This window comes from Aquarana catesbeiana, linkage group LG02, assembly GCF_042186555.1.
Source record: "Aquarana catesbeiana isolate 2022-GZ linkage group LG02, ASM4218655v1, whole genome shotgun sequence".
NCBI lineage: Eukaryota > Metazoa > Chordata > Amphibia > Anura > Ranidae > Aquarana > Aquarana catesbeiana.
The window spans coordinates 117,179,620-117,198,178 of NC_133325.1; the positions used below are offsets into that span (position 1 = coordinate 117,179,620).

Below are 18,559 nucleotides of genomic sequence, written 5' to 3' on the forward strand. Positions count from 1 at the left end.
GGCAATCAAAGGGTTAATCGTATTTCTTTGGCGTGCTTTCTGGGGGGGGGGGGGGGGGGGGATGGACTGACTGCAGGAAGAGAGCCATCTGTGCTCCCAATTAGCAGGAACACAAGATCTCTCTCCCTGTCCGACAGTCTGCCTTGTTTACATAGGCAGACCGGCATTCTGTGTCTCCTCTGAACGATCACAGGCGACCTGCTGATTGGCTCCCGCTGTGACTGGACAGGCAGCGCACACCCCCAGACCCGGAAGTCGAACACAGGTACATTTCGTGCAACCAGGCCGCCCCATTGCAGTATATGTGCGGCCCGGAAGTAGTTAGTGATTAAGTTTAAAATAGAAATTAAAGGCAAAACATCTGTTTATAAATCAAAAATACACCCCCCCCCCTCCTCATAAGGGATTACATTTCCTCTGTTCTTAGCTGCATAAGAGCTGGGGGAGGATAAACAGCAGCACACTGATCTTGATCTTCATAGTGAAAGGCTGTACAGGTGGGGCGTGTTAGGGCAAGTCTGATCACTGGAGTTCCCAACATAGTTAGAGAACTGACCATGGTGGTGTCCTCTCCTGCTTAGCGTGGTCAGTTAGTAACAGGAAAGCAGTGGGACTGGCAGGAACAGCAGGGATTTCACACAAACAGGATACTTATTCATACAAGTACATGGTACAGCAGACATATCAGGAACAGATTGGCTTAAAGCGTTGTTACGCCAACCTGATTCTTATAAAACCAGTATTTTTACCTGGAGCGAGAGCAGCTGAAGTAGGACCTCCCATAGAGGGGTGGGAAAACAGCGCTTGGGAGAAGGCAGACATGTTGGACTGGGACATGTTACTCAATCGTGACGTTGATCCTCCTTTGGGAATAAATTCGCTGGCAGTAGGATTGGGAGTCTGCAAAAAATGTTTTAGCTACCGCATTAGAAGCGTTAACAACAAATGCCAAAACAAAAAGATGCAAGCAGACATCCACATTCTTCAGGTAGAAAGCGTCCAAGGGATAGACAAGAACTGAACATCTACTGGATCCAAGCATCCACTCAGTCAATATAAGTCAGCCCAAGCGTGTTTGCTAAGAAGTTATTACATTTTAACACCTGCTAGAAAGTAACCATGGTTTCTCCCCCCCCCCCCCCCCCCCAAACACCTTTGTTGTGGGAGAGCTTCTTTTCTATACATTTTAAATGCAAAGTAAACAGCCGAATATCATTACATGCACTAATTGCACACAGTTACTAAAACACAAGCTCCAATTAACCCATGACCAAGGAGCATAGACCTGCAGACTGCATTGTAAGAATTTTAGAGTACACCTGAATGAAGGCACAACTAGGCCAATAGACAGCCATGGTCAGTACTAGAGTACTGTGAGCCAGACAAGTTGACAACCAGTAAATTGTTTTGTAGTAATGGCATAAAAAGCCATCTTTACAACAGGCAAAGTGTTTGCTTACCAGATTGCACGGTCCTTCTATCATGGAAGGTCAGTGACACTTGTGGCTCTAGACCCAGCCAGGGCCTTTAAACATCCCAGGAACCTCTTAGGGCATGTAGAATCCCCATCCAGGTAGCAATATTACAGATGGTCCCCAAAATATAAGAATCCTTATAAAAACTTTATTATAGGCATAAAATATAGCACTTTGTCATAAGAGGATGTTGTCCTTTCCCCTAAAAATGATTATGATGAAACACGTAGGGTGGAGCAACGTGCTGACGCCACCGTGATTCGAATGCGATTACATGTTCTTCATGCTGTAAGTGCAATATTTTATCTCTAATAAAGTTTATAAGTATTTTTATACTATGGCGAGCCTTTTAGATTTTGGGGACCATTGGTTATATCACTACCTGGATGGGGATTCCACATGCTCAAGAGGTTTCAGGGACGTTTAAAAGGACCTGGCTTGGTATGGAGCCACAAGTGTCACTGACCTTCCGTAATAAAAGGTCTGTGCAATCTGGTAAGCAAACATTTTGCCTATGGTAGAGGTGGATGTCACTGGATCACTTAACTAAAAGGTTGGCAGATGGTGCGGATGCTATCAAATAACCTTTTTACCATATTAGGACTACTTTTTACCACTGGTGTCCGATTCAATATTTTAAGCGCAACTGAATTTCTGACTTGGGACTGTGCTATATCTCACAGTAGAGATATTATTGCGGTTTTATAGATGTTAATGTTCATTTCAGAACACAGCTGTTACAAGAGGTAATGGTCAGAGGTAATCTGTACTGAGAGAAATGGCATGGCTGTCACTGATGTGCAACAACCTGTATTACCTTTGCCTATTTTCTGAGTCACTGACCCAGAACAAGCATTCAGACTAGAAAAGACTGAAGTCAGAAGTCCCAAGCTACACACTTCTTCTGGTCAGGGACTCCACATTGAAGACGCTGGATCAACTTGACAGACAGGCAAATACGATTTTCAGAAGCCAAGGCTAGCAGTGGCAAACATTTCTCTCAATAGCGATTTCCTTAAATAAAAGGTCTTGCAGTCTATCAAAATGCTGTAGGTTACCACTGATTGGGTGACTGATTAACCCATAATGTAAGTCAGGCCACAGCAGCCAGACCATTTTAGAAGGGTTTACGTGGCACGTCGGGCCTTAAAGACTTCTACGCAGCAGAATTACTTTTATCCCTCCTTCAATGCCAACTACAGCTTACATAATCTGAATTTGGACCAAGCTGGTCCAAACAGACTATTTCCTTCACCAAGTGCACTCTAAGCACTGTATGTATTGCATGTAGCTTCAACTACATACAGTACATAGTGCCAGGGTCTGGCTGTGAGACAGACTTCCCATCTCACACCTGGAACAAAATATAAAAAAAAAAAAAAAAAAGTCAGTATGAGCAGTGCCCAGCCATTCATAGGCAGCTATGTATTCTGTGAACGAATACAAAGCTTCCAGACCGGCTGGGTAGGAGAGGTGGAGTGAAGTCACCACTCCATGTTTCCCTGCAGATGCCAACAGGGAAAGGTTACATCAGCACTGCAGAAGCAAGGTACTTAACCATTTAAGGACGGAGCCTCTGAGATTTGATTAAAAAGTTATTTTTGCTATAAAATTGCTTAGAAAAAAAAAATATATGTTTGGTGGTTCCAACACCCTAGAGAATAAAATGGCGGTCGTTGCAATACTGTCACACCGCATTTGCACAGCGGTGTTACAAGCGCACTTTTGGGAAAAAATACACTTTTTTGAACAAAAAAATTTGGGCCAACTTTACTTTTATATTGTGAAAGATGTTATGCTGAGAAAATTGATAACCAACATTTCATGCTTCAAAATTGCGCCCTCTTGTGGAATGGCAACAAACTTTTACACTTAAAAATCTCCATAGGCGACGTTTAAAAATAGGATTTTTACATCACTTACCTGTAAAATCCTTTTCTTTGAGTAAATCATGGGACACAGAGTCAGGCTAATAGTCATTACCTGCTGGGACGTCCCAGAGCAATAGCCTTGAGGGGAGGGAGACACCCTGCCAAATAGCCATCAGAACTTACACGGCAGCCCGCAGTACACTGTGGCCAAAAGCCGAATCCTCGGCTGCTCGAACATCAACTTGATAAAATTTTGAGAGAGTATGCACTGAAGACCAGGTTACAAATCTGAGCGACAGATACCTGATGGCGAAAAGCCCAGGAGGTTCCTACACCCCTGGTAGAATGAGATCTCAACCTAAAGGGAGGAGCTTTAAGTTTCAGACCCTAGGCCTGAATGCCCAAATGACGGACCCAATTGGCAATGGAAGCTGCCTGCCCCGTCTTGGGTCCTCTTGGCAAAACAAAACAAGTCTGATAGTCGGATCTCCGCAGATCTAGACAAATAAACCTTGACTGCCGAGACAACATCCAAAGAACGCGGTTGTCTCTTCCGCCAAATGAGGCTGAGAGAAAAAAAAAAAAAAAGGCAAAATAATGTCCCGATTTAAATGAAAGGCCGACACCACTTTTGGCAAAAAGGATGGAACAGGTCGTAACACGACTCCGTCATGGTGAAGGATCAAGTATGGTTCCCTGCATGAAAGGGCCACCAACTCAAACACCCTTCTAGCTGAGGGGATAGCCATCAGGAAGGCTAGCTTGCGTGACAGCAAGTCTAATGGAACTTCCTTGATGGGTTCAAATGGTTGTTTCTGTAAACACAGACAACACCAAGTTCACGTGACCTAATGGTTGGGGAAAGCAAGCGAGTTGTCCCTTGCATAAGGGTTCGGATCAGTGAATGGGAGGCTAAAGGCCTTTGGAAGAATACTGATAGGGCTGAAACGTGACCTCTGATTGTACTTAAAGCCAATTTGATTTCCACACCTGACTGTAGAAAAAAAAAAGAATTCCCCCAACCATACATTTCCAAAGATGCCCTTTTCTGGCTTCACACCAAGCAATACAAGTCTTCCAGACCTTGCGATAAATCTTCCTAGTGACAGCTTTTCTAGCATTCAATAGACACCACTGGTCCCGAGATGCCACAGTCCTTTAACACCCTGGCTTCAATAGCCATGCTGTCAAATTTAGGGACTAAATTGGGGTGGAATATAGGGCCTTGAGACAGTAGATCGGAGCGACATGGAAGCCCGTCTATTGTCAGTCTCACAATCTCCAGGAACCAGGGCCTTCTGGGCCAGGCTGGTGCCACAAGAATGACAGGAACCCCCTCTCTCCAAATTCTGCAAAACAAATTGAGGGATCGGGGGGAAAGCATAAACCAGGGAGTACTGGCTCCATGGAACTATCAGAGCATCGGCTCCAACTGCCAGAGGATCTCTTGTTCGAGAAACTGCTGTAGCTTGTTGAACCTGGATGCCAGTAGGTCGACCTCTGGCCATCCCAAACGTTGGAAAATTTCCTGGAACACCTGAGCGTATGGGAAGATCTGCTGGTGGCTGAGATAATCTGCCTTCCAGTTCTCTACTCCCGGGATATGGACTGCCAATATTGGCACATGTTCCTCCGCCCAGGCTAGTATGTTGTTCACCTTCAGAGCTGAATGACTCCTGGTACCGCCTTGGTGGTTTATATAGACCACTGCCGTGGCATTGTCAGACTGAACCCTGGGGGCAATCCTGAAGCTCCACCGTCCAGGACCGTAGGGCCAGACGTACGGCCCGTAATTCTAGGACGTTGATGGGCAGGGTCAGCTCTGTCCTTGACCATTTTCCTGAGCCGTGAGCCCGTCTAGGGTCGCTCCCAAGCCTGAGAGAGAGACTGGCATCTGTAAATCAGTACTCCAAGTTACCGGGAGAAAGGATTTTCCCTTTTGCAGGTTCTAATACTGCAACCACCAGTTTAGGCTTAAGCAGGCCTAAGGAGATAAGCACAATGGAAAATCCAGGGCTTTTCTTCCTCTGTTCCAAGCCAACAAGAGGTCTTGATGAAAAAGGCCTGGAATGGAATCGGGCATAGGACACTACCTCGAAGGAGGATACCATCCTCCCTAGAAGGCTCATACAGAGCCGAATGGAGGGTTGCCTGGTGCCCCTTATGACGCACCTGATCTTCACTGCACAGATCCTTACGGGTGGCAAGAATACTCTTGCTTGTACAGTGTTTAGAATCAGACCTAAATATTTTAGACTTTGAGCTGGTCTCAAGGCTGACTTTGGCATTTATGATCCAGCCTAAGCTTTTCGAATACCTCACTGTGTATATTATGCCCTGTTCTAGAGCCTGTACGGCGTAATCTCCGAGCAGGAGGTTGTCCAGATACCCGAGCACCAGGATTCCTTGGGTCCTTAAAAGGACCCAGTACTGGTGCTAGGACCTTTGTGAACACCCGGGGAGCTGTAGTAAGCCAATGGGTAGAGCCAAATTGAAAATGACGTTCTCTACTGCAAAACGTAGGAACCTCTAATAAGGCTGAAAGATAGGTACGTGCAAGTACACGTCCTTTACATAGATGGAGGCTAAGAAGTCTCCCGTCTGGAGTGAGGTTACTACTGAGTGGACAGACACCATCCAAAAGGGACTGAATCAATAGATACTTGTTCAGGCATCTTAGGTCCAAAATGGGCCTAGTGTCCCAGTTTGGTTTCTGAACCATAAATAGGTTTGAGTAAAACCCTTTCCCCTTTCCTTGCCCCTTTCAGATACAGGAACCTCTACACTCACTCCTTGATGCACTAGATGATGTAGCGCCTGAAGCAATAAAGTTTCTTTTTGAAGGATCCGAGAGAACACTGGATCTTAGAAACCTCTGAGGGGGCACTCCTCATAACTGCAGCTTGTAACCGCAAGATATAATTGAGGTGACCCACTCGTCCTGAACTGTTTTCCAAATGTCCGCAAAGTGTAGCAGCCTTCCCCCCCACCCGATGGAGTGGGGGTGTCCCCTCAAAAAGGAGGGCTGGGTTTAGAAGAATTTTGGACCAAGGGCCTTTTCTGGCCCTGATCTTGCGGCTTGCCCTAGCGCCCTGTTGGCGGTGGAACCGCCCTGGCGCTGAGACATTTGAGGAAGCAGTCCATGGGTTTTTAAACTAAGGACGCTTGGCGCTTTTCTTCACAGGAAGTAGAGAACTCTTCCCTTCGGAAATCTTTTGGATATATTTGTCCAAGTGATCACCGAATAAACGTTCCCCCTGAAAAACAGGAAACCAGCCAATAACTTTACAAGGAAGCTCGGCTGACCAGTTAAGCCATAAAAGTCTGCACAATGTACAGACAAGAGCTAGAAGAGAAACCTGCTGTATTGAAACCTTTAAAGCATCAACAGCAAAACACAGCGCTGTGTTATATCTGTCTTACTTTCAGGCAGATCATCCTCCTGGTTAGGCCTATCAGGCTGTTTAACATGATCCTTTACGGACTGGCAAATACAAAGTTCAAGGAAAAGGAAGCTTAAGAATTCCAATTTGTCAACAGGGTCTTTCAAGCCCTGTGTGTCATCAAATTAATGGGGTGGGCAACTACATGGCAAAGGAGGATCAATGTAGAAAAATGTAAAATAATGCATTTGGGTGGCAAAAATATGAATGCAATCTAAACACTGGGGGGGTGGGGGAGAACCTCTCAGGGAATCTAGGATGGAAAAGGACCTGGGGGTCCTAGTAGATGATAGGCTCAGCAATGGCATGCAATGCCATGCTGCTGCTAAGCAAACAGAATATTGGCATGCATTAAAAAGGGGATCAAACTCCAGAGATAAAATGATAATTCTCCCGCTCTACAAGAGTCTGGTCCGGCCGCACCTAGAGTATGCTGTCCAGTTCTGGGCACCAGTCCTCAGGAAGGATGTACTGGAAATGGAGCGAGTACAAAGAAGGGCAACAAAGCTAATAAAGGGTCTGGAGGATCTTAGTTATGAGGAAAGGTTGCAAGCACTGAACTTATTCTCTCTGGAGAAGAGACGCTTGAGAGGGGATATGATTTCAATATACAAATACCGTACTGGTGACCCCACAATAGGAATTAAACTCTCTTCTGCAAAAAAGAGTAACAAGACTCGTGGTCACTCATTAAAAGAAAAGGTTTAACCTTAACCTACGTAGAGGGTTCTTTACTGTAAGAGTGGCAAGGATGTGGAATTTCCTTCAACAGGCGGTGATCTCAGCAGGGAGCACTGATAGCTTCAAGAAACTATTAGATATGCACCTGAATGACCGCAACATACAGGGATATACAATGTAATACTGACACATAATCACACATAGGTTGGACTTGAGTCTTTTTTCAACCTCACCTACTATGTAATATACTGGACAAGTTAAGTTCTTGTTCAAGGAAGAGACAACTGCATCTACGGCTGGCATGCTTCATTTCACTAACTTTTCATCCATGGGATATAAAAAGGGAAAATTTTTTTTAGGAGGCAAAAAAGTCCTGTCAGAATGTTCCCAATCCGCATACACCACCTGTTCCAACAGGGGGTGTAGCAGGAAAGTCTGTGTGACCGGAAAAGGTCACAGATCCCAAAGAGGACAGGGGGGGGGCTCAGTCACCTCTGCGAGAGGCAACTTAAAAGACAGAACTAACCATTTGTCAGAGTCAGGATCAAAAACCTCTGCGACAGAGACAGACATCGAGTGGATATCTTGTCCAGATTGTTTGGAAGCGGACTCATCTACCGGGCACACCACCGAATCCTGAGCTTTAAGCTCTGCACCATCCTCAACCCATTCCTGCTCCAGACGAGGAGACCGGGGGGTGAGGGGGATTTGTCACGCTTCCTGCCACCCTGCGGGATGGAGGCAATCATGCTGGCAATCCTGTGCTCTAACCCGGCTGAGGACAGTTCATCCTTAGTGATGAAGGGTGAAGCAGCAGCGTTGACTGTAGGCACAATACCAGATAGGCAGAGCAGCTCAGATTGCCTGGGAGCCTCTGGTCTTTCAGGGGATACAACACTAGGTATACGACTAGGTTCATCAGGAACTAGTGACGCAAGTGTGCCCTTCCCTGTGGCACTAGTCCCACTCCTCTTTTTGGAAGACATTCAATGCCTGCAAACAGAGTACTTGGGTGTAATTAAAACACCTCAAAAGAGACCCTTTAATAGGGCTCACCAAGCCCCTTATGCAACAATCCTGCCAAGCACCTTTAGCCTGCCAAGCAACACCTGGTGACTCACGTGACCCGGGTAAGGAAAAATGAACCACTGCAAGTTTCTGTTCAGAGCCTGCTCTGTGTCCCACAGCTGCCTTCTCAAAGCACCACACGCTTGGCTTGCGTAGCTTAAATAAGCTGCGTGTGCACCGGAACGTTCTATGTGTGAGCAGTCCCAGCGAATGGGCGTGACTATTTGCGTACGACGAAGCTGCATGCGCCATGGCCACCAAACTGCTGAGCCCAACGTCGCTCCTGCAAACGCACGAGCAACATGGCGAACCAAGGCAGAAAGGCACACTGTCGTGCGCCATCATACGGGAAAAAAAAAAAAACCCACACACTTTGCAAACACCCACAGTTATCCCAGAACTCCCCTGTATGGTTATTTTATTACCAGTCCAGGCGCAGGGCCACTTAGAAACTGAGGGCCCAATCTTCACAGCGGGTTCCTGTCACTTGGACCTTGAAGGACTGGGTACCCTTTCATGTTTAGGGTCCACTCCCTTGGACCTGTACAGCACCCTGCAGGAAATGCCTTAGCACTGTAGTGTCCAGGATTTCTACTCCGCAGGGTCCAGCGCCCACACTACAGGCAAAAACCTCGCAGGATCTAGAGTCTTCTTTGCGAGGCTCGGGTACCATTTATCCAAGCATAAAAGCCTGTGTCAAATGGATCCGATCAGTCAATCCCTGGATTCATTTTTGGAACCATTTGTGGGACTAGAGACCTGGAGCTCAGGGGTTATATAGGGGATCACTACCTTTGGTCTACCAGTGTCCATTCACTTGGAGATGAAGTATAACCCAGCAGGCAATGAATATTAGCCCGACTGTGTCCCATGATGTATGGAAAAAAAAAAAAAAAAAAATTCTACAGCTTGCATGTTTTGAGTTAGAGGGGGTCTAGGGCTAGAATTATTGCTCTTGCTCTACCGATCGAGGCAATACCTCACATGTGTGGTTTGAACACAGTTTTCATATGCGGTCGCTTCTGCACGCGAGCTCGGTGGGGCACGTTTAAAAATGTATTTTTTTCCTTAAATTATTTTTACACTAAAAAAAAAAAAAAAGAAAAAAAAAGTTGTCACTTTTATTCCCATTACAAGGAATGTAAACATCCCTTGTAATAGAAAAAAAAAGCATGACAGGACCTCTTTAATATGAGATCTGGGGTCAAAGACCTCAGATCTCATTTACACTAACATTCAATAAAAAAAAAAAAAAAAAAGTTGCTTTAAGAGCTATGGGCGGAAGTGACGTTTTGACGCTGCTTAGGTCCTGCAATGGTATGGAGACGGTTGGGGGCCATCTTCCCCTCACTCATCTCCATACCAAGCCAGGGAGAGGACCTGAGTGCCTCAGCTGCTACCAACGGCTCCGGTAAGCGGCGGAGGGCACTGGAGAGCAGTGGGAAGGCCCTCTCCTGCCGCCGAAAGTGATCTTGCGGCGAATCTACCGCAAAGACCACTATTAAAATCGGAAACCAGACCGCTCACTGAAGAGGATACCAGGGTTATGGCAGCTAGCTGCTGCCATTACAAAGATATCCCTCTTCAAAGTGCCGACGTATATCGGTGTGAGCCAGTCCGGAAGTGGTAAAAACACACACAGGTTTGATATACATGACTTAAGAAAGGGGTGGGGGGGGGGGGTGAACTAGGCGTTTACTTTCAATGCAGATAATACATTAAGGTAAAAAACGCTTTTGCCTTTATAATCACTTTAACCTTACTTCAGGTTGGTGGCCAGGAAGGAGCTCAGGAGTGTTTGGGATCCCACCTGCCTGATCCTGCCAAGAAGCAGACACTGCACACGCTAATCACAGGCAGCGAGAAATTTCCCGATCTACAGCTGCAGATTGATTAGCCGTGTGCAGTGTCACCTTCCTGGTGGGATCCCGAACACATCTCTACTGGTGGCAGAATACCATCACTTTGCTGATATGGCAGGCCATCACTGTTCTGTATGTTTTATAGAGCCCACTCTGTTCCAAATGTATACTAAACCAACTAGACATAGGTAGCAAGGTTCTAGAATATTTCTAAACTAGATGCACCAAATGGACAAACTAAAAGAGCTAGCAAGAGGTCTAAAGAAAAAAGAAAAGTCAATATGAAAAACAAATATAACCTACCTTACGTCTTTGAGAAATGCTGAGACCAGCAAAGTCATTAAACAGTGAGGAAGCTGGAGAGCCTAAAGGATCTATAAAAAAAAAAAAAAAAAAAAAAAAAAAACAGAATGATATGGTTAACACAATGGAGTTCGCTGTGCTTTTAAAAACACAGGTGTGGATTTACTAAAGGAAAAATGGAATGTGCACTTTGTAAAGTGCAGTTTCACTCTGCAAGAGCAGTTACTCCAGAGCTTAGTAAATGAGTACAAGCTCTGCCGACTTCCATCATCCAATCATGTGCAAGCAAAAATGCTGTTTTTTAATTCCTTGCACAGTGAAGCTTTACCACACTTAAGCTCTGGAGCAACTGCACGTGCAATTGCACTTTGCAAAGTGCACAGCCTATATGCCTTTAGTAAATCAACCCCACATTATATTCAAGTTGTGTTCATCAGGAGACTCTGTACCTGGCCAATTTAATGCGCAATTATATAGTTCCACACTTATTTATAAGGCTCCGCAACAAACTATGGGGGCTATTTACGAAAGGCAAATCCACTTTGCACTGCAAGTGCACTTGAAAGTGCACTGGAAGTGCAGTCGCTCTAAATCTATGGGGCAGATCTGAAATGAGTGGAAGCTCTGCTGATTTTATCATCCAATCATGTGCAAGCTAAAATGCTATTTTCCTTGCATATCCCCCTCGGATCTACAGCGACTTTACTTCCAAGCGCACTTGCAGTGCAAAGTGGATTTTCCTTTAGCAAATAACCCCCTAAGTGCAGTGTGCAAATAAACAACTTTCTTCTAACACCTGCTGAAGCAAAACTTCCTGATCATGTGTGGTTTTAAAAGTATACTTTAACCTAAAAATTAAAAAAAAAAAAAAAAGTTCTTACCTACTCGTGCATTAGGCCCCTTTCACACGATCGGACCGTTCAGGTCCGCCTGTCAGTTTTGACGGCGGACCTGAACGGGCACTCCATGTTAGTCTATAGAGCGTTGGATGTCAGCGGAGACATGTCCGCTGACATCCGACCCGGTCCGATCCGCTGAAGAGCAGGCGGATCAGATGAGATCTGACAAAAACGGACACGCTGTCCGTTTTCATCCGATCCCTCCATAGGCGGCAGCGGCGCCTGACAAGCCCCTCCCCGCTCAGTGAGCAGAGAGGGACCTGTCATCCGCCGGCTCAGCGGAGATCAACGGACAGATCTCCCGCTGAGCCGGCAGACCGAGGCGGGCTCCGTAGAAACGGAGTCCGCCTCGTGTGAAAGGGGCCGTAGTATGACAGAGCGCCCCCCCCCCCCCATCAGCATTTGCTATCCCCCCCATATCAAGCTGTGTGCTACGGGAGAACACTGCCAAGTCAGGCTGTATGCATCCATAACTGCACAGGGTGGCTTGTGAACTGCTGCTCACATGATTTAGAGAGTGTAAAGTCTTTAAGTTAAAAATAGGATTTTTATAACAGCTTACCTGTAAAATCCTTTTCTTGGAGTACATCATGGGACACAGAGCCCAAGTAATTACTTAATGGGTTATGGGCCACCTTCAGGTGTTGACACTGGTATACCCAATACAGGAAGTTCACTCCCCTATATAACCCCTCCTCCTTCCAGGAGTACCTCAGTTTTTGTATAACACACACCCCAATTTAGGAGGGAATTTTAAGGAAAAAAAAAAAAAAAACACTTACATTTAAATGCCCATCAGTGCAGCCTTGCAAATCGCCGACCGATTTGAAAATGGCGCCGCCGGCGCCAAAATACACAGAGCCGGTCCTCGGCTCTTCTCGGCGGCTCTTGTTCACTTTCGGCTCCACTCGTAGTCCCGCCCGGGATGGGCGTGACTGAGCGGAGCTATCCGAACCTAGCCGAGTACACTCGGCTAGGTTCGGGCGGCGCTCGAGTGAAGCCGAAAGTGGCCGAGAAGAGCCGAGGACCGGCACTGTATTTCGGCGCCGGCGGCGCCATTTTCAAATCGCGGTCGGCGATTTTGAAGATCTGGCAGCTCCGGATCGCAGGGGGATAGGCGTATAACACGCACCCGCGATTTTCCCCTGATTTTAAGGGGAAAAAAGTGTGTGTTATACGCCGATAAATACGGTACTTAAACACAATAAAAGAGGGGAGGGACCTCTGTGTCCCACGATGTACTCCAAGAAAAGGATTTTACAGGTAAGCCGTTATAAAAATCTTTTGCTTTATCGTACATCATGGGACACAGAGCCTAAGTAATAACTTAATGGGACGTCCCATAGCAATGCTATTTGAAGGGAGGGAGAGGCAACCCGTAGGGCACCCCCAGACCCGAGGACTTATACTGCTGCCTGCAGCATACTGCACCCAAAGGCGATATCCTTATACCTCCTTACATCCACCTGATAACATTTTGAGAGTTTATGTACTGAAGACCAAGTTGCGGCCTTGCAGATCTGAGCCATGGAGGCCTGGTGACGCACTGCCCAAGAATCACTAACAGACATGGTAGAGTGCACCTTAACTTGAAACGGGGGAATCTTACCCCTTGGATCATAAGTTTCAATCATCACTTGTCGAATCCACTTAACAGTGGATTTCGACGCTGCCTGTCCTTTCTTAGGACCCTCTGGTAGATTAAATAAGACATCAGTCTTATGAATCTGAGCAGTTGCCTTTAAACAGATTTTCACTGCTCTCACCACATCAAGACAATGTAGTGATGTTACTTCCCTGGAACATGGTTTTGGAAAAAAACGATGGCAGGACAATATCTTGGTTCAGGTGAAAACCTGAAACCACTTTTGGCAAAAAGCCTGGACGAGGGCGCAACACCACTCTGTCCTCATGAATAATCAAATATGGCTCTTTACAAGAAAGGGCAGACAATTCCGAAACCCTCCTTGCCGAGGATTTAAAAAAAAAAAAAAATACCAGCTTCCTTGTCAGAAGGACTAAGGGAATATGCTGTATCGGTTCAAATGGCTGTTTTTGTAACACTGACAAAACTAAATTCAAGTCCCAAGTACTTAAAAGGTGATTTAACTGGCGGATTAATCTGCATCACCCCTTGCATAAAAGCCCAGACTAAAGAACGCGCAGCAAGTGGTTTTTGGAATAAAAATCGATAAGGCTGAGACTTGGCCCTTAATAGTACTCAAGGCCAACTTCATCTCTATGCCCAAGAATTCTGTCTATGCTATATCTGAGGGTGCCAACCCTTGGATTCACACCAGGAAACATAAGCCTTCCAGACTCTAATATATAGCTCTGGACACTGGCTTCCTTGCACTAATCAAAGTGCACATAACTGACCCGGAAAGCCTACGTTTCTTCAGAATGTGGGTTTCAATAGCCAGGCTGTAAAATTTAGCGTTCGTAACTTCATGTTGAATCTGGATGCTAGAAGATCTAGGTGGGGGAGGGGGAATCTAGCACACTTCCTATCCCCTTGGATATAGGATGCAATTAAAGCTGCTAATCTTCCTTCTAAGCCCTGCAGGGCAGAGGAAAATGCATCTTCAGTCACGTATACAGGGGCTGAAGAGTGAGGAGCAGTAGCACCACCAATTGCTTCCATAAAAAATATACCACTTGCTGAGCAATAGTTTTAGAAAAAACAATGCCACCATAAAGATCAGCTTTTGGTGCTAAACAACAATTGTATTTCCTGTACTGGAAAGGCCTGTATACACCCCTCACGTGACCCAGCGCTCCTCCAGTGAGTCAGACTCAGGGATGTCCCTTAAAAGCCTCAGGTGAGCCTGATCTGGCATTTGTCAGCACTTCTGCCCCTCAGCGTGTGCGCCGCCTGTTAACCACCCCTTTAATTCCCGGCCCCTTCTTTAAAAAAAAACGTGCGCACGGCATTCGGGTGAAGAGGAGGCAGCGAGCGCCATCTAGCACCTAGCAAGAGCTGCGAATATACTGTTTAAGCAGAAAACTAGCACTGCCTGGTTTAAATATACAAGCATATGTAAAACCGCCACTGCACCTCTCCGGGAGGGAGTTTAAAACATCAGAGTCACTAATCTGCAGGATATATACCTGGCTTAGTTAATAGGGCCGTTTATACATAAAAAGAAAATGTAAAAAACTGCTGCTGTACCACCACTGTTCAATAAGAACCCCCACTGACTGCTGGGACCACACATGCTGATATAGCCAGGACACAGCTGCTGAAAAGCAACATACCAAGGTATGAGTAATTTTGCTCCCTCTAGAGGAGACTTATGGCATACAATGTTTTATATATGGAAGAAAAGGCATAGGTGGACTTTTTACAGTTCCTAAGCTTCTTGCCTTACCTTATCCTCGCTGCAGGATACTGCTGAAACAGATAGATCCAAACTTCACCCATCACGGCGGGCAGTGTTAGTAAACCTTCAAAGGGTCCCTTAATAGGGGTTCCACTCCTTTGGACCTGTATAGCACCCCTCAGGACAACTTTAGGTAAATGTATCAAGGCCAAAAAGTCCTGGTTCCTAGGGTCCAGCCCTCAAAGAGAAGCGTTACAGGCAAAACTTTGCTCTTCTATGCGAGGCCCGGGTACTATCCTGTGGCCTCAGTGGCTTGGATGGATCCGACTGTGGAGGCCATTTAAATCCAGCATGGATCCTTCCTGGAGCTCCTTAGAGCACATCTTCACTCATAACCAACACCTTAGAAACTGGCAAAAAAAACTGAGGTATTCCTGAAAGGAGGGGTTATATAGGGGGAGTGAACTTCCTGTATTGGGTATACCAGTGTAAACACCTGAAGGTGGCCCATAACCCATTAAGTTATTTAGGCTCTGTGTCCCATGAAGTACAATAAAGACACTAACAAACATGTTATACTTGCCTGCTCTGTGCAGTAGATTTGCACAGGAGCAGCCCCAATCCTCTTCGAGTCTCCTGGTCCCTCCCTCCTGTTGAGTGCCCCCACTGCAAGCAGCTTGCCATTTTAGTAAGGGAGGCGGGCAATACAGTTACTGGGGACTTTTTTTTACACCTTACTGCAGGGAATGTAATACACACTTTAGAACCACTTTAAGGTGTATGGCCTTCGAGTTTGACACATTCTTGCAGATAAAAATGCAGATTTGAATCCCCTAAACACTGTACCGTTTCATTCTGTGCCTATGCACACTGTAGAGTTTAACACAGCATTTAGGGGCATATAAAAAAAAAAAAAAAAAAAAAAAAAAAAAAAAAGCACCAAACATGCAGCACTTGAAGAGGAGCTTACTGGTTTAATTTAAATATGTAAACATGCAAAAATGTGTGCATAATCATATTCTAGTAGCTGAAATGAATGTAATTCTAGCCAATATGATTATACACCTTTCAACACCATACCCATATAAATGCACAACACAGATAATTGGGCACCGAAAAGCAAATATGGGGAGTATATTTTATTACAGCCATGTGCAATAGCCCTTAAAAAAGGTTCTAAAGCTAAAGTTTTAAGGTCAAAGTGGAGGTCCGCCCACCGCTGCAAAAATGAAAAGCCAGCAGCTACACATACTGCAGCTACTGACTTTTAATAGGACACTTCCTGTCCTGGAGCCCAGCAATGTCGGCACCGCAGCTGATGTTGCCATCAGCTGTCGGGTGCTGCTGCCGCCGCCACTGCGACTAAGGGAGGCTGGCAGTGTAGCCTTATGGCTTCACGCTGGAAACTCTACAGTGCATGCACTCCGCTCCTCTCCTACTGGTCTGGCAGCAGGGGAAGGAGGAGGGAGCCAAGCGGTGACTTCAATGGCTGTGGCTCCCGCAAGTGGGAACATGATACCCGTTATGGGTGAAACTCAGCTTTAATTAATCCTGTGCTAGACAAATGGAAGAGTTTCGGGGCTGCTCTGTGCAATAGTGGGGGGGGGGGGGTGCCTTTACAAAAAGCTTTAATCTTGGAAATGGTTAAAACATTTTTTTTAAATCACCATTTAAATTGAGAATTTTTTCCCTCAATCCGTTTCTCTGGGATTTGAAGAATTGGAGAAAACTCTAGCCGCCACCAATGTTTGCAACTTGTGCTGCAGCAACATACTGGCCACAGGAAATCAACAGGAGCAGCACATTTTCTGGATTTGCAAAGATTTTGTACACACTGCTATTGAAGGACCAATTAATAAAAACCGCAGGGAAAAAGTTTTAAAGTCATCAATTAAGCACTAATGCCTAATGGGGTTTTAAACCTCAGGCATGAAATCTGAACAAAGCATATCCCTCTATAGCATGTACCTGTCTCCGTGCAGAGTACCAGCACCAAGTGTTATTTAGGTCGGCTGCTTTGTTCCTCTGCTTTCAGCATGAGTCGCTTCTAAAAGGTTTTCCTGACACCAAGAGAAAAATGGTGACAGGGGAGGGACTTCCAACTCATTGACAGCCTCAGCTCTGTTCCTTGAGCTGTGTGGAGGGAGGGGTACAACCTATGTAGGATGATTTGTTTTATCTCTTCAGTGTATCCCCTGTGGATAGTCAGTTCACATGGTATATGAAAGGGTTTACAACCACTTTGAAGCACACCCATGTTTTAACCAAAACTGCTAACTTTGTAATAGAGCAGGCATATACCAAAGCTTACATGCATTTAAGATGTGTTTTTATCGTCCCCTAGACAGCCAGATAGCTTCCACCTGAGGGCTGACAGTCAGATCAAATTTACACACATTCCCAGAGTGTAAAACCCCCTTCTGAGGCCTGACGTATTAGAGGTCTGTAGCAGGAAAAGTTTAAATACAAGTCTATTTAAATGTGGTACTATAAAAGCATCAATATTCCTCTACTGTAACTATGCTGTAATTATAAAGCAATTTTGCCCCATATTAGAAAATTTCTTACCATGACCTGTGTATGGCTTGGCACTGTCATTGAGAAGGCTTGGAGAGCTGCTGCTGTTTGTCATTCGCTACAAAAAAAAAAAAAAACAAATGAAGTACAATTACTAAAATCACATACAAGTATAACCAGTAGCAATAAATCAGAATTTAGCTTCTACTTGACAGACTTCTGGAAGTTCATTTTAATTGACTTTGCATTTAAAGACATTGTACACTGTCAAATGTTTGTTGTTTTAACTAGGTATTAGTGTAGTTCTAATCCCCGTTACCTTGTATTGAGCTCCATGCTGTGACTGATCGATTACCTTATCTACATTGTCCCTATTCATCAGCATGACAAGCAGCTTCTTAGTCTGGGTCTCATGCATTCCTAGCCATAACCGCTTCATCACAAATGTGCGAGTGCTAATTTTATGAAACCAACTTTCCAGCATGCAAAGCCCTGGTAATGGTTTTCACGTGCATCAGGACTAGACAGAGCCCCAGGGAATGTGGGATATGTAGTTTTACACGAAGTGTTCTAAGCCAACAGAGTTCATGTGTAACCTGTGCAGTGCCACACCAGAATTAGCAATAAGGAATGCTTTAAAATGGCCACAAAATTAGTAAAAGGATCAGCGTGACTGGTAACTAGCATTTCCAGAAGGTGGTCAATAAGGACATCCCAAATTCTTGCAAATCAGTGATGTTTCTTCACTGATGAGACGACACTGATGATCAGTGTAAACAGTGTGCCGATAGCCTTGCAGGTTATCAGCACTCATTTCCTCACAGACACAGCATTTTCGGTTTACATGTGATCAGTTGTGATTGGAAACAGCTGATCACGTGGTAAAGGGCCGCTGCGATTGGCCCTTTATGCCGATCTGTGATCAGCTGTGTCTGAAGGTCACAGAGCACACCCGATGTCTCTGGACACCCTCCCAGAACTATAGTACTGCACTGTAGTCTTGGCTATAAGTGGTTAAAACAAGTAAAAAAGTGGTTCTATAGGCTGAAGGTTTGACTGTAATGAGTTCTCTGCATTAAGGTAAAAAAAAAAAAAAAAATAAAAAAAAAAAAAATAA

General features: G+C 45.3%; 1 protein-coding gene across 1 annotated transcript in view; it reads right to left on the minus strand.

The window, feature by feature from the left end:
• Nucleotides 1-18,559, minus strand: part of PAN3 (poly(A) specific ribonuclease subunit PAN3) — a 105,211-nt gene that overhangs the window by 62,589 nt on the left and 24,063 nt on the right. The window contains exons 3-5 of the mRNA XM_073613378.1: nucleotides 17,494-17,560; nucleotides 10,704-10,774; nucleotides 750-900 (exon numbers count right to left, since the gene is read on the minus strand). Coding sequence (XP_073469479.1) covers nucleotides 750-900; nucleotides 10,704-10,774; nucleotides 17,494-17,560 — 289 coding nt within the window. The remainder of the gene's footprint in view (nucleotides 1-749; nucleotides 901-10,703; nucleotides 10,775-17,493; nucleotides 17,561-18,559) is intronic.